Source organism: Moschus berezovskii, chromosome 6 (assembly GCF_049115385.1).
Source record: "Moschus berezovskii isolate FMDL1 chromosome 6, NW_MosBer_1.0, whole genome shotgun sequence".
In the NCBI taxonomy this organism is placed as follows: domain Eukaryota; kingdom Metazoa; phylum Chordata; class Mammalia; order Artiodactyla; family Moschidae; genus Moschus; species Moschus berezovskii.
This window is the reverse complement of record NC_142465.1, coordinates 15,017,032-15,033,704: the sequence shown is the minus strand read 5'-3', so window position 1 is coordinate 15,033,704 and position 16,673 is coordinate 15,017,032. Positions and strand designations below refer to the sequence as shown.

Here is a 16,673-nt window from a genome sequence, read left to right as displayed (position 1 = left end):
GTAGTAATCACAGCAAAAACTGTTTTTCTTAGAAATTTAAGAATTCTTAAATATTCAGAAATGGCTAAGACAACAGAAATGTGTGTGGAAGAAGACGTATTGTGAGTTTTGCATACTTTTATGATTCATACTGAGAGTTGTTAATAACAATGTAAGCAATTGGTTGATCACTTAGTGTTTATACCCCAACATTCCTTTTAGAATATTTTTAGAAAGACTGATTTTAGATAGAGTTGTATAAATGCATAAAAACCAGAACAAGAAAGATGTTATTTACTTTATTGACTCATTGGTATAAAAATTTTAATTCTGTGAAATAATTCTATGTTATATTGAGACGTTATGTGGCAGAAAGTATTAGAAATGTATATTGAGTTTAGTTGCTGTATTAGTTATCCATTCTTATTTAGCTGCTATCCATCCCTGCATACACAATTATGCAGTTTTATAAAACTCAAAACCAGCTGACTTAAAACAACAATATTTGTTATCTTATGACTTCTGTGGGTAGGGATTTGGGGTGGTTTAGCAGGGTCCTCAGACTCAAGGTCTCTCATAAGTCTGCAATCAAAGCATCAGCCAGGGCTGCAGCCATCTCAGTCTCACAAAGGGAAGCAGTGGCTTCTGAGTTCACTTCCATGAGCTCACAAGCTTTATGTCCTGGCCGCTTGTTAATGATACTTGTAAGGGGCCGCTTCCCCTAAGGATTGAGAGAGGAAGACAGAGACACAGAGGGAGATCACAATTTTTGCAGCCTAATCGTAGAATCGTCCATTTCATTGCTTTTACTATGTTTTCAACAGATCCAACTCGTATTCAAAGGGAGACTAGTACACAAAGCTATGGAATTTAGGAGATGAGATCATTGAGATTCGTTTTAGAGTCTCTCTACCTCAATTTCCAAAGATATATTAAACAATATTGCAAAATAAGTGAGATGTATCTTTTCTCCCCTTTCCCATTTTGATAATTTTCTCCTTTATGGAATTCTCTCCCAGAGTGTTACCTCTGGTCTGAAATGATGCACCTCCTTCCCAAGACTGATGAAAATTTGCTTTGAGCTATTATCCATCAGTAGGTACTTGTTGAAGTAATGTTTCATATGTAAGACATTTGGCAAATGCATTGTGGGCAATGAAAAAGGATCGACTTCTTCCCCTTGAGTTTGCACTTGAGATGTTTGAGATTGGATAGAATCTGTGGAAATGATTCACTTAGTGTTAATGACTAATTCCAATAATGTGTCATCTTTCAATGCCCTAGAATAGAAAAATAATTTATAATGGGAGAATATAAGTTGCTGGGGCCTGAAGGAGATTACTTTTTGGCAGAGGCCTTAAGAAAGCTTTGCTACAACCATAAAGACAGCTGTTAACTCCAAGCCTCCTTCCATGACTTTGGGTTTTTTTTAACCAATTTATTTTTGAGAATCCACGTAACATAGAGAGGTAGATAAATCTCTGCTAAGAGAGAATTTATATGGAAAGAAAGCACATAGAATGATGATATAGGCATATATATATAAATGAATATAATAGAAATTCAGTGGATACATTTCTTAAAAATTATATTTGGCGTTTTTATTTTAGGGTACAAAAACAGCCTAACAAACTCCTGGCTGGGCTGGTCAAGAAAGTGTTGTTTGTTCTGAATCTGTAGTGTCCTCACCCATCCTGTGATTCAGGCCAAGCCTACTCTAGCTTGCACTTTTAATATCCCCTTTGGTAGGCTTAATAATGGTCCCCCAAGATGTCCACATCCCAGAACATGAAAATATGTTACCTAACATGGTAAGTGGGACTTTGTAGATTATGTCTAAGGATCTTGAGATGGTGAGATTGTTCTAAGTTACTTGGGTGGTTCAGTGTTATCCTAAGAATCCTTCTCAGAGGGAGGCCAGAGGGTTAGAGTCGGAAAAAGGGGATGTGAATGTGCAACCAGAAATCAAACTGATGTTCCTTGAAGTTGGAGAATGGGACTATGAATCAAGGAATGTAGGTGTCCTTTAGAAGCTGGAAAAAACAAGAAAGTAGGTTCCCCACTGAAGACTCCAGAAGGAACACAGCCCTGCCACCCCCTTGATTTTCAGGTTTCTGGTCTCCAAAACTGTAAGAAAATACACTTGTTTGGTTTTAAGTCACCAAATTTGTAGTAACCTGTTAAAGCAGCAATAGAAATTTAATAAGCGTCTTCCCCCTGGGTGTTCTTTTATCCACCTCCAGGCTCGTTTGCTTCATCCGTCTAGGCAGTCCTCTTGGGTCCACTACATTTCAGGATGCACTTCTTCCTTTGCAGCCAACAGCTAGTCTAAAAATGAGTGTGTGTGTGTGCACATGTGTGCATGTGTGCACATGCGTGCTTAGAGGTTAGGGAGTGAGAAAGACAGACAGGCTTTGGTGCCCGTGTCTGAAGATGCCAAACATCCTGAAAAACAAAGATAGCATACTGTACACACAAAAAGACAACACAGTTTGGTCAAGTTATAGAGAAATTGGAACCCTTGTACACTGTTGGTAGGAATGCAAAATAGTGTAGCCAACTAAGAAAAACAGTAGAGATTCCTCAAAAAATTAAAGATGAGGTACCATGTGATCCAGAAATCTTATTTCTGGATCTTTACCCACAAGTATTTAAATCGTAATCTCAAAAATATTTTTCACTGTGACACTATTCAGAGCAGCTGAGATGTGCAGAAGATCCACATGGATGAATGGATAAAGAAAATGTGATGTTTACACACAGAGACTTACACATATACACAGGGAATATTATACAGACTCAGAAGGAAATCCTGCTAAATGCAAGAACATGAATAAACTTTGAGGATATGCTCAGTAAAGTAAGCCAGTCCTAGAAGAACAAACTCTGCATAATTCCATGTATATGAAATACCTAAAATAGTTCAAGTCATAGGAGAGATTAGTGGTTTCCAGGGGCTGTGGAGATGAGGAAATGAGGAGTTGCCAACCAACAAGGGTAAAATGTCCATTATACAAAATGAGTAAGTTCCAGAGCTCTGTGCAACATTGTGCCCACAGTTACTAGTGCTGTATTGTGCACTTAAAATTGTAAGAGGGGTTAGAACCCACTTTAAAAGTGCTTAAGGTACGTAAAATGATATATATGTATATATATTTTTTCCTTTCAATAATGATAATAATGCCCCCATTAAGAGAAGATGCTTTTCGATTCTGGCAGAACTTTTCTTTACACTATTTTAGCAAGACCTGGTACAGCTCCTTGCTTGAGGCTGTGGGGATGCCTGTTACCATAGCACTGTTCTTGGCTTTTGGGCCAAGCTAAAATTGGGAAGGATTCCAATTCTAATATTGGTTATATATAGCTATTGCACTATGTGTTCAGGATTCACATTCCAGTTTTGGGGATGCTGGAGGCAAAGGAATAAAGCCTAAATCTACCATTAAAAAGTAACTGCAATCAGTTCTTACTTTGCATGCCATGACCTTAGCTGAAACCAGTGTGTGTTGGAAACAGAGCAGCTGTACTCCTGCTTTTCACAGCAGCTGAATCGTCACAGACCGAGCCATTGAAAACCAGGGCGTGGCTCTTAGACTCACCAGGCTTGATTAACACTGTATCGAGCAAAGTGTTGGCTGTCTACATCTTCTGCCTCCGTTCCGTTCCGTCGCTCAGTCGTGTCCGACTCTATGCGACCCCGTGGACTGTAGCCTACCAGGCTTCTCCGTCCATGGGATTCTCCAGGCAAGAATACTGGAGTGGGTTACCGTTTCCTTCTCCAGGGGATCTTCCCGACCCAGGGATCGAACCCGGGTCTCCCGCATTGGAGGCAGACGCTTTAACCTCTGAGCCACCAGGGAAGCCCATCTTCTGCCTGGGTGGCATTATTTAAGAGAAAGAGTCAAATTCCTTTGCCACTGAGCTCACCTCAAGAGACTTAGAATTCTTTTCACTTTGGGGTTCTTGGCTGTGTGACTCAGTTGAATTGCTCTCATTTACATCTAAGAGGAATGATAAATAAGGAAAAGTAAGTTCCAGAAATATTACAGGAAGGGGAGAGAAAAGATTCAAATTTTATGTGATTTATTGTGTCTCACAAATCAAAGCATATTTATTATAAACTTTGAAACTTGGTTTTGATTTTTTTTTTTTTTTTGAACTTGTTCGATTGAATAGAAGAAAAGAAGACTACCTATAGAGCATATACTGACTATAGAACATTTTGTCATTGCCTCTGAATCTCCAGGTTGGAGGACTCTTGTACTACGCTATAATGGCATTTCATTTAGTAGCATAATATCCGTGCATTCATGCTCTGATTTCAGTCAGTTTTATTCCTTTATTTCTTTTTATTTAATAGTATTTTTAAATGTGATATTGTGAACATTGATTAGTATCAGAATCTTGTTAGCATCAATTGAAATAGAGCTGCCCATAAGAAAAATAGAAAAATTATATATCCTCTTGCTATTTCTGATTACCATTATAGTCATCATTCTTTATTTCAAAAGCAGAAGAAACAGGAAATGAACGTAAAATTTACCTCTTGTGATTTAGAACTTAAGTTTTTCTCTTAAAAATAGCATTATGACGAGAACTCCATTAGATTCAAATTAGACTTCTTTCTGAAAATTTTGCATGTCTTATTTTAGGTAATGCTACTTATTACTGCTTTATCTATTTTTCATCTCTCTGATTCTTTCATGATTATTATTTCCAAAATTAAGGTATTATCTATACATATTTAATATTTAGCTGAAAATCCTGTGTCAGACTTTTCTGGAAGCATGAACTTAGTGAATTTGAAAATGTTTCATCTGCATTCTCACCAGTTTCTCATGGTTACCTTAAAAACTCTATATGTTAATTGCCCTAATACATAAAATTCAGAGAGATATTGTTAGATATTTGTTAGAAATATCTGATGTAAATCAAAAGGATACATGTCTATGAGATACTATAGTCAGATAATAGTTGGATAAGAGTTATATTTTACTCTTTTCTCTAAAAGAGTCACCTCAGGATAATATTCAGGTTTTTTTTAACCCAGTAAAAGTTTTAAGCAGTTATTTCCTGAGTTAAAAATAAAACCTGATTTGTAAAAAGGATAGTTAGAGTATAGTATTTTTTCTAATTATTTACTTGTGTTTGTATCAGATAGGAAAAGATGAAGCATCATATAATTGGAGGTTTAATTGTAAATTAAGATCACAGAAATTGAGTCTCAACCAATGAAGGATAATAAGATAAATTTTCACAAATTTTGTGTACCTAGGATCATAGCATTGATATCCTCTTTTAAATGTTGGATTCTTCCTCTCACTTGCTATAGTGCATTTCCAAACAGACTTAAAGCTGTCCACTATGGCATATAAATATGTGATGATGTCATATGACACAACACTGAAAGAGGAATAAATTGTGTATACATTCATGAATTTTATAAAAAAAAAGTCATTCTTACTCTGCTGCAAAAAGATTGTTCAAACTTAGAGAGAATAAAAATTATGCATTAAAAAAAAGATACTGGTGAAAAATTTATAAGAACTGAAATCATAGAAATACGTAAAATAGGGATAGTTGAGGAGGTAGAACATGACACTTAGGATCTCTTGCCTTTCAGGGAAAATACATTCTAGAAATTTAATGGGGATTCATACCTAGAATTAATCTGTGTCTGGATCTCATCTACATGCTTGCTAATGCTTATGTTTCAATGTATATCAATACGTAATGTATCCATAGCCCATCTTTATTTTATACATGTATAATCTAATCTATACCTGTGCATGCATAATAATAGCTACTTTTAATTGATAATTTACTATATAGCTTATCAATATAACTTTCTATGAACTATTATAATTAATAACCCAAGGTCCTTCTAGGGTAAAGTAGTAAGACATAAGTTGACTTATATTAGACATATAAAGCAATTTGCCCAAGGTATTCGGAGAAGGCAATGGCAACCCACTCCAGTACTCTTGCCTGGAAAATCCCATGGACGGAGGAGCCTGGTAGACTGCAGTCCATGGGGTCGTGAAGAGTCAGACATGACTGAGCGACTACAATTTTACTTTTCACTTTCATGCATTGGAGAAGGAAATGGCAACCCACTCCAGTGTTCTTGCTTGGAGAATCCCAGGGATGGGTGAGCCTGGTGGGCTGCCGTCTGTGAGGTCGCGTAGAGTTGGACACAACTGAGCGACTGAACTGAACATAGCTAGTAAGTAGTAAAGCTAGGCTTGAACATGTTCTCTTGATCACTAAGATATTTCTACTTGCATGTCTGTTACATTTTGTAGGCATGAGGTAGAAATAAAGGGCTACTGGCTACTCAGCCAGGTTCTCTTTGGATGGTCCTCTATTGTGTTAACAAAGATATCTGATCATCAGTTTTGTCATCCAGAAGTTTAAATTTTGCAGTAAACTCAAAGATAACCAGCTTCTCAATGGCTGGTATACACTAACGAAACTCATATATATATCCAAAATAAAAATGGACTAATATAGGATAATGCACGTTTCAGAGCGGTCCCAAATACTACTGTCAGCCATTCAGCTCGCCTTCTCCTTATAGCAGTTCACGGGAGGCTAAATTCAACATAGATTTATTCCTTTAACATTTATTGGTCATGCTTCATAATAACTATTGAAGATACACAGATGGCAAGTGCCTCACTGAGCTAATTTATCCCTCAAATGGCAAAGGCAGATGAGGAGAATAACAATTATAAAATGATTTGGTAGAGTTGTGGGTGAGTTAAGTGCAAGATGCTTTGGAAGTAGCAGCAGAACCATTACCCCCAGCTCTCGGGACTCAGGAAAGTCTCCTGAGAAGAGGTGGTGCCTGGGTAGAGTTTCAAAGGGTAAGATTTATCCAGAGGAGGGAAGGATGGCTTTCTAGGCAGAAGGATCTATGGTACAGAAGCACGGAAGTAAGAAAACACTTGTCACAAAATGAAGTACAGGATTCATTATGATGGGAGTATATGGTTTCTTTTGAGAAGCTGGTAAAAAGTGAAATAGGAAAAGTAGTCTAGAACCATATAATGAAAAACCATGCATAAAGATACTTGATATGTGTCTCTTTCTAAGAAGAATAAGATCTTATGATTAAGGATAGAGTATGCTGCTGCTGCTGCTAAGTCGCTTCAGTCTTGACTCTGTGCGACCCCATAGACGGCAGCCCACCAGGCTCCCCTGTCCCTGGGATTCTCCAGGCAAGAACACTGGAGTGGGTTGCCATTTCCTTCTCCAAAGATAGAGTATAAGAGTTAACATATACATGTTTGCATTTGAAACACATCATTCTGAAGTAGTGATTCTTAAATTTTACCCTGCACCAAAACTCACTTGGAGGGCTAAACAAGCATTAAACACAGTTTCTGATTCAACAGGACTAGAGTAAAGCCCAAGAAAATGCATTTCTAAAGTTTCCAGGTGACACTGATTCTCCTGGTTTCCAGGTCCCATTGCAAGAAGCACTTCTCTGGAGAAAAGACCATATTAATATAAGAATGAGAGCAGAAAAAAAAAAAGAACTCAAGAAAGACACTATTTTGGAGAAAGCTAGGAATAGGGGGAAAATTAGATGAGGCTTTGAATGAAGGTAGTGAATGGAGTGGATAATGAAAGGAGGCAGTAGAATGAACTAAGCGGAAACCCAGAGGGAAAAAATTGACTGACATTGTTATTTGAATACCAGAGTGAGGGAATACTCTGTTGACCTCCAGAAATCTTGATCGACTATTTTTTGGAAATGCCAACAGAGATAAATGCTGAGGGAAGAAACTGGGTGGAGGCAGTCGGCCAGAGTAATGAGAGAGGAAGAGAGGAGAGGCTGTCTGATTTGGCTATGTTGAATTTGAGATAACAAGGACCCATCAGTGTGTAAAAACTGGCGAAAACAGAGCTGAGTCTGAGTCAAGATTTAGCAAAGTTTCCCTTTACGACCTCAGCCATGTGCAAGGGAATAGACAGGAAAAAAGTAACACACACACACACTGATAATGGAAACTGCTTCACACACACACACACACACACACACACACACACTGGTAATGGAAACTGCTTCACACACACACACATAGTGGAAACTGCTTTAAAGAGGGCCCTCCATAGAAAAGGCAGAACCTTAAATCTCTTCAGTGCTTTCTTCAGAAAACCCTATTCCATGCAACACTGACACAATCCTGTTTTTAATTTATGTGGCGTTCCTATCGAGGTTTAAATTATTTGAGGAGGATACTTTGAATTTAGAAATATGGAGCAAAAATCTTTGGAATTTTACTTTTTTGCTAAATCCAATGGTGTTAACGCTCATATCTGTAGGTCAAACAAGGATGATTTTTACCCCATCAGAAAATATCCACCTCACTTCAGGAGAATTCTGCTTGTAATTTTATTCATTCCTTATACAGACATTAAATAAATATGTTTTCTCCTAAGTCTCTGAGTGGTGGGCCAAGATGTCCTCCATAGTTTCTCCACACCTCCAGTTAGTCAAGAGAGCCTTATTGTTAAAGATCATTGCCTCTGAAGTTAGCCTGTCTAGATTTGAACACTTATTAGTCATGTAACCATTGTCAAATCGTTTAAAGTCTTGAAGATTGTTTCATCATCTGAAAAATGAGGAAAATATTAACAGCTAAATGAGCTGGGATGCTTTAAATGAGACAGTAGAGCTCTCAGCATGGCGTCTGGTACAATAGGTGCTTAATAAATGTTAATTATTATGTTACCCAACCAAGATCTTAGGGCAGACTTACCTGGTATGCATTCAAGAATAAATACAATTCCAGCAACATGAAATACTCAGACTTACTGTCTCTCTATGAAATTTACCCCTATAACCCCTGTGTGTTGTAAATTTAGCACCTTATTCCTCTGAATTCGTCCCCATGTTGTTCTTCAGATTGATACACTGAAAGATCCTTGCAGTCAGAGAGGACGCCATCGTCTCTGGATTCCATCCATCAGATTCAATGTGGTGCCTTATGCTTATTTTGTGTGCGATGTTGTTGACCATTGTCTTTCTGATGCTCTGCTAGACCCTGGACTCTTTGAGAGCTGTGACTTTGACTTATTCAACCTCATGCTGTCTATGTCCAGCCCAGTGCCCCAGTCATAACAGGTGTTCAGTCATTCTCATGTTAAGGAATTAATTCTGTGGCTTGGAGAAAATTCATATTTGGGCCAGATTATGTTCAAAGTAAAAATGTAGCTATTTTCCTCTAATAAAAATTTTAAAGAAGTACTAAATAGGACTCTCTCTGGCCTCCTTAAGAAAGACGATTTATGAAATTGGTTGTGTTTCTTTCTTCTTCTCTGCCTCCCAGGAAATGTACCCTGTAAAGTTGCCAAGGAAACACTAACAGCTTAAGTCTGGTGAAAGAGGAAAGATGCCTCATTAATAAACTCAGATTGATTATTTGGATGCTTGCCTCAGGGAGCTCGTGCTCTGTGATGAAAGACTGTTTCCATTAAGCCTTTTGTAAAAAACTGAATGATTTTTTAGGGAAATTTTGTTTTCTGACTTTTACTCATATCCACTACTATGTACCTACACTCTGCAATGTTACACAGAAATGAGCATTTTTTATTTTTACTTTAATGTATTTGAACTGTTTATTAACGTTCAGCACATATGTAAAGTTTTCAACCATTGATTTATTTATTGTACAATGATTAGGGTGTCAGGTCTTTGATTTGAAGTATCAGCAGTATTTCACCAGAAGATGAATTTAATGTTTCAGTTCAGTTGAGTCACTTAGTCGTGTCTCTTATTCTCTATTAAATCATTTTGTGTATTTTCCTTCTTTGAACTAGAAACCATGGATATAGAGAAATGTATTGCCTCAAGATAAGATAATATAGAGTTGAGTGTCTTTTTTGAAGGAAGATATCTCTTTAGTGATGTATGATGGAAAAAAAATATACTGTGCTTGAAGTTATAACACCCAGGATTTCAAAGGTTCTTTGGAGCATTTACCAGATGTGTGCTCTTACACAAGTCATTCATTAATTTGTTCATTCAGGCATACTAAAAATACTTGGTATGAAGACATTATTGCCTTGAGCCATGCTTTCAAAGTGACACGTTTATACAAAAATGAGAAATACTTCAATTACAGCCTCTGAGACTTGCCTTTTTTAAGTATAAATTATATTACCTGATTTATTCATTCAGTCATTCATCTACAAAATACTGCTTGAGCTCCCACTGTATGGCAAACAGCTCTAGAGGCTGGTGAGTGGTAATCCTCCCTTGCTGAACTCCAGACAACTCTGTTCTTGCACCGAACTCCTTTGGGCCTCGAGTGGTTACGACTTCTTGCCAGTCTCCACGTTTCACCATTGCACTGGATACATTCAACCATCCACATCTCTGTAAAAGACCCTCGGATTAAGCATCTTGCTTTTGAGTTTGCCTGTTGCTTTTGGGTGGCACCTTCACTGATTCAGACAGTCGATTGTATTTGGGTTGTTTTCAAACAGCAGTGGAGCCAGTATGGCTGGGTGGCATGAGAGAGAGGGATGATGGCAAAAGACAAGATCAGTGGGACAGCCAAAGCCAGATCATCAGAGGGCCTGCATGCCATAGTAGTAAGTTTGAATTTTATTCTAAGATTAATGGGAAAGCATGGAGGGGTTCGGATCATGGGAGTAATCTGACCTAACCTTCATTTTAAATGGATAGTCTGACTGCATGTGGAGAATATATGGGGAAAGAAGGGCACATGAATGGACAACAGTTAGGAAAATAATTCTTTAGCCCAAGGGAGGATATTGTTGATATGGTCCAAGGGATTAGGATGGTAGCAACATAGGTGGCGGGGCTTCCTCGGTGGCTCAGTGATCCTTTAGAATCTGCCTGAAGTGCAGAAGATGCGGGTTCAATACCTTGTTTGGAGAGATCCCCTGGAGAAGGAAATGGCAACCCACTCCAGTATTCTTGCCTGGAGAATTCCATGGAGAGAGGACCCTGGTGGGCTACAGTCCATGGGGTTGCAAAGAGTCAGACATGGCTTAGAGATTTAACAGCAGCAATGGAGGTAATAAGAAATAGTCTACTCCCAGCCATATTTTAAACATAGAATTGGCAGGATTTGCTGATGGATTTGGACCTGAGAAATTTTATAAATGGTGATGTCAAGATGGGACATAAACCTACTTTGAGGGAGGCGTTGAGGTGAAAACCAAGTTTGATTTTGCAGTGTTAAGTGTTAGATGACTGTAATATAGCCAAGTGGAAATTGGAGTAGGCAGTGTAAATATCTGAGAATAAAAGCCATGGTACTAAATAAACTAAGGGGAAGAAAAGTATTTCAAGAAGGATGGAGTGGTTAACTGTGTCAAATGTGGCTTAGAAATCAAGAAAAATGATGATGGAACACTGACCGTTGATTCAGCCAATTAGATGTCATTAGTAACCTTGATAAGAGGGATAGTAACGATGTATTGGGGACAGAAGTCTGCATTGAGAGAAAATGGAACATGAGGGACATTTGGGGGCTTTTTCCATAAAAGAGATAAGAGAAACGCTAAATTTTGTTATTCTAAATATATGAATTGTGCAAACGTCTCTACAAATATAAGATACCTCATCATATTTTTGAAGACCTTGAAAGAAATTTTATATATAATCATTCAATAAATATGGTTGATGTTTTACTATTTTATATTGATTTCACTGTACTAATTCATTTTTCATAGATTGTTTTGTGCACAAAAATGTACTCTATATTGAAATATGGTTGCTTTCCTCTAAAAAGTTTCTAAAATAATTACAAGTTAAAATATGCATAAATCAAATTTTAACATACTCATAGCTGGTAACAATATTGTATTGCTTTAAGTATTTTCATATTATATAAAGTAACTAAAAGAATAATACTTGATATTAACTTTAAATGTAGCTATTATGTTCTAAGATGTTCTGATTCTGATGACATGTGCAATGTTAGATTCAGTTGACTGTTTAAGACTATTTTTTTCATTTTAGCATATTTAATACCCAGATTACCTTATCATCTTCTCCTTAACCATAACTGGCTGATCCTACTCTTCAGGGATAAAAATAAGTATCCACCAATTGAACTGGACATGGAACAACAGACTGGTTCCAAATAGGAAAAGGTGTACGTCAAGGTTGTATATTGTCACCTTGCTTATTTAACTTATATGCAGAGTACATCATGAGGAACGCTGGGCTGGAAGAAGCACAAGCTGGAATCAAGATTGCTGGGAGAAATATCAATAAGCTCAGATATGCAGATGACACTACCCTTATGGCAGAAAGTGAAGAGGAACTCAAAAGCCTCTTGATGAAAGTGAAAGAGGAGAGTGAAAAGGTTGGTTTGAAGCTCAACATTCAGAAAACAAAGATCATGGCATCTGGTCCCATCACTTCATGGGAAATAGATGGAAAACAGTGGAAACAGTGTCAGACTTTGTTTTTTTGGGCTCCAAAATCACTGCAGATGCTGATTGCAGCCATGAAATTAAAAGACGCTTGCTCCTTGGAAGGAAAGTTGTGACCAACCTAGATAGTATATTAAAAAGCAGAGACATTACTTTGCCAACCAAGGTCCGTCTAGTCAAGGCAATGGTTTTTCCCGTGGTCATGTATGGATGTGAGAGTTGGACTGTGAAGAAGGCTGATCGCCGAAGAATCGATGCTTTTGAACTGTGGTGTTGGAGAAGACTCTTGAGAGTCCCTTATACTGCAAGGAGATCCAAACAGTCCATTCTAAAGGAGATCAATCCTGGATGTTCATTGGAGGGACTGATGCTAAAGCTGAAACTGCAATACTTTGGCCACCTCATGCGACGAGTTGACTCACTGGAAAAGACTCTGATGCTGGGAAAGGTTGGGGGCGGGAGGAGAAGGGGACGACGGAGAATGAGATGGCTGGATGGCATCACCGACTCTGTGGACATGAGTTTGAGTGACCTCTGGGAGTTGGTGATGGACAGGGAGGCCTGGCGTGCTGTGACTCATGGGGTCGCGGAGAGTCGCACACGACTGAGCGACTGAACTGAACTGAACTGAATTGCCCTGAGGAAAATCTCAAGTCCCAAAGTACTCCTTTTTCCCATCTCCACACAGAAGAAGCAGGATATTCAACATCTGAAATTAATGATTTGCATGAAAAACCAAATTATGTGTCAAAGGGAAAAAAATATATCAATTTTTTGACCATGGGAAGCGGGTGCAGATAGGCAACCAAGAGCCTCAGTGTAGCACAAAGTGGAATTTATTTTAAACTTGCCCTCAAAGGGCTGCCCTCAAATCTCACTGTGCTCAGCGCTCTGACACTGATTGCTCCGTCCCACTTGCAGTTCAACCTTCCCAAGATTTCTGATTCCTGGATCAGCCTTGAGTTACCAACCTTCCATCTCAGGAGCAGGGTTTTCCCATATAGCTTGTGTCAAATACTGGCTAATAACCTCACTCAGGTGTTTGACACCTTGGAGAAGGAAGTGAAACTTTCATCACCTGGATTTTCTTTCTAAGAACGCTGATTACATAATTCATGCGGTTCATTAATCCTAGTTTATTTGGTTCTGTGTAGGTGATAACAGTCCATATAAAAGAGGCCATGTAATGCTGACTTTTAGCAGCAAGCCATCCCCGAGCAGCACATGGCAGGTGCCAGGTTAGCTTTCCACATTTCTATAGATTTGACTGAGGAGACGAGTCCAAAGGGACTGAAAGAGTACATTACATATACAGCATGAACAGAGTCACTGTGTCAGCTTTCCACATCCCTAGAAAGGCCAGGACTAGGGTGAGAGGTCTTTTATAAGACTGTTTATAACATATACAAAGCATGTAAAGAGTATCAGCATGTAGTAAATGTTCAGTAAGTAGTAATTATTTTATTAGCTATTAAATCTAAATTCCATAACCTAAAAAAAATTTCAAAGTTTGATTTGAATGTTTTAATCAAATAGCATTATTGCAATAGCAAATTTTAAAACTATCTATAAAATTAATGTTTTTACTTTCTAGTGTCTCCCTTTTTTGTTATTTATGAAGACATGTAAAAACAAAATAGACAGTTACATTTGGTAGATAAAGTATTCAACAACCATCTGAAAGACTGACTCCCTTTCAACTATTTTCAGAGTTTCTCAAGGGATTTGCTTATGTCACCTGTTAATTTTACAACATAAATGCATTCACGGATACTTCTCTTCTTGTTCACAACTGAAATTTTTTTTTTTTTTTTTTTTGCATCAAGTGATGGGCAAGCTGTGTTTAACTTGGGTTTCTATGAAAGTAGGACACTGTCTCAACTTACACTCAAAGTAGGATATACGCTCACGAATTGTTTTTTAATTAGAAGAGTAAAAGAATACATCTGTATTCTCTTCAGAGCCATGAATTCATAATTTGCTTTCATTCAGCATGTTAAAAATCTTGAATAGCAATGCCTTTTCCATGCATCTTCAGAATTCTCTTGTTAATTTTTCTCAAGACCGTGAGAAGTAGTAGCATTCTTAATAATTAATTCTTAATTCTTAATCCAGGTGTTTGGCTGATTCTCTGATCATAGATGTTTAAATTTCTTTGCCTTCTGTCTTTACTCAGTTGCCTTTCTTTCATCTCCCATTTCTAGCTGCAACTACACTTCCCCAGATTCCTCAAACCTGTGCTGTGCATTCAACTAGATGCAAACAGATAAGTGACCAGGGTCTCAAGAAAGAAACATTTTAGCAAAAAGTGTGATTTTTTATGTAACCCTAAACTTCATGCTACCTCTGAGTAGCAGACTGTTTTCTTTTTCTTTTTTTATTTGGGAGGAGAGGGGACTGGTTTAAAAATTAAAAGCTGCAAATGTTAATATCCCGAGAGATTTTACTTAAAAATCTACAATTCTAGCTTCTTTTGAAAAGGTCATGATTAGTAACCCTGAAACCAAAGCCATACAACTGATAAAAAAGATCTGCAGTTGTCCCTAAAACAGGACACTTGCTTTCTAGTCTGTCACAGCATCACCCATGTCTTCATTTGTGATATCTCTGTCAATTGTAATCTTTATTCAGGCCTGAACTACTGTGGCTACTAATTTAAGATTAGAAATCAATACTTGTGAAAGAATAGCTAATCTATCCAGATCTGTTTAAATTTTCATCTTCTATATGTAGTAATTGGAGAAGGAAATGGCCACCCACTCCAGTATTCTTGCCTGGAAAAATCACATGGCCAGAGGAGCCTGGTGAGCTGTAGTCCTTGGGGTCGCAAAGAGTCAGGCACAACTTAGTGACTGAACATGTAAATAATTGAGTGAACTGTAGATAATTAGATTTTTTTGCAGTTTGAGCATTTTTCCATAGGTCAATATTCTTGCAAATAATGTGTCAAATTGTGATTTCATTCAATTTTCTTTATTCACTTCCACCCTCACTTCAGCTTCTTAAGAGAATGAAACATCTGCTTTCTAACCTAGGGCCATTTTCTTTGCATATTTCAAGAATAATTAACTGTTTGTATTTTTTTTTTTCTATTTACAGATTGTACAGAAAATATCTAGATCTTTAGATAACAACAATAGGCATAGCTTTACCATAAGCAAAATTATTTCAAGACAAAACAAAAATGTAGTTGAGTGCCCTCATTTTGTAGCTAAAAAATTTATTACACTGTGGGATTGGGAAATTCTCCATGCTGTTCAGTAGCATTTTACAATCAACACCTCTCCCCTTTTCAGGATATCGAATCCCTAACAGGAGGGCTGGCTGGTTCTAAGGGGGCTGATCCACCGGTAAGTTAGATTCTTCATTAAATTTAACTATTGACAAATTGAATTATGTACATACCAGATCATCAGCATTACTTGTATACAAGTAGTTGTACAGGTGGCTTTTTGGAATAGGTTCTTTACAAACTTTATAGCTATTGCAATAACTAATATAAAAATGTGAACGTGCTTTGAGGTGTCATTTGGTCTTTTAAAAAGTTTTAATAATTCATAAAATTCATCCCTATATTGACTCTAAAAATAAGAATGAAAGCTTCATCAGAATGTATAAACCTTACATCCTAATGGGCTACCACAAAAGTTAAAACATTTTGGAACTTGAGAGTTTACTATTTCAAATAAGTGTATGATTTTGGTTGCAATATACTTTCTTGTTACTGAGAAAAAAAATTTTTTTTCAGGCCATTTTTTTCACATTGTTGATTCTTGATATCACTGTTTCTTTCCTACTTTAGCCAGGAAATGCATGAAATTTTTAGAAGATTATTATTTTTAGACAATAACAAGATATTGATAGTCTGATATTGGAACACTAGTCTTTTCTGGGATGTCTGATCTCAGAAAACATTCCGTAAAATAACATTCCTGTGATTTCACGCTTCAGGCACAAACATAAGCTCATGGCACTATCTCAAGTGATAAAATTCAGTGTATTTCAACAGATAGCCAATGTATAAATTTTTTTTTATCACTGCTTCCTTTTCTCTTAGCTCTGTGAGGTTTAATGTGAAACAGAATCCTGTGTTATCCATTCTTAGCTATAGTTCATCCAGGCATCTATGTGAAGCCCATAATTACATCCAGACATCACTGAGGTGTTAAACTAACTGTAGCTTTTCCTCTCCTGTCTTACTGTCACGTATCTCCTGATGATGTCTCATCTTTATCAAATTCCTCCTAAAGTAGGCTAAACAATGTAGT

The 16,673-nt window shown here is 37.3% G+C and overlaps 1 protein-coding gene across 6 annotated transcripts in view; it reads left to right on the top strand.

Annotated features, from left to right (window-relative positions):
• PPFIA2 (PPFI scaffold protein A2) overlaps positions 1–16,673 on the top strand; it is a 500,869-nt gene that overhangs the window by 76,739 nt on the left and 407,457 nt on the right. For 5 of the 6 annotated variants that reach the window (XM_088836831.1, XM_088836832.1, XM_088836830.1 and 2 more), the window contains exon 2: positions 15,702–15,755. The exons of the other annotated variant lie outside the window; for it this stretch is intronic. In XM_088836831.1, the coding sequence (XP_088692957.1) occupies positions 15,702–15,755 (54 nt within the window). The remainder of the gene's footprint in view (positions 1–15,701; positions 15,756–16,673) is intronic. 6 annotated transcript variants of the gene reach the window in all.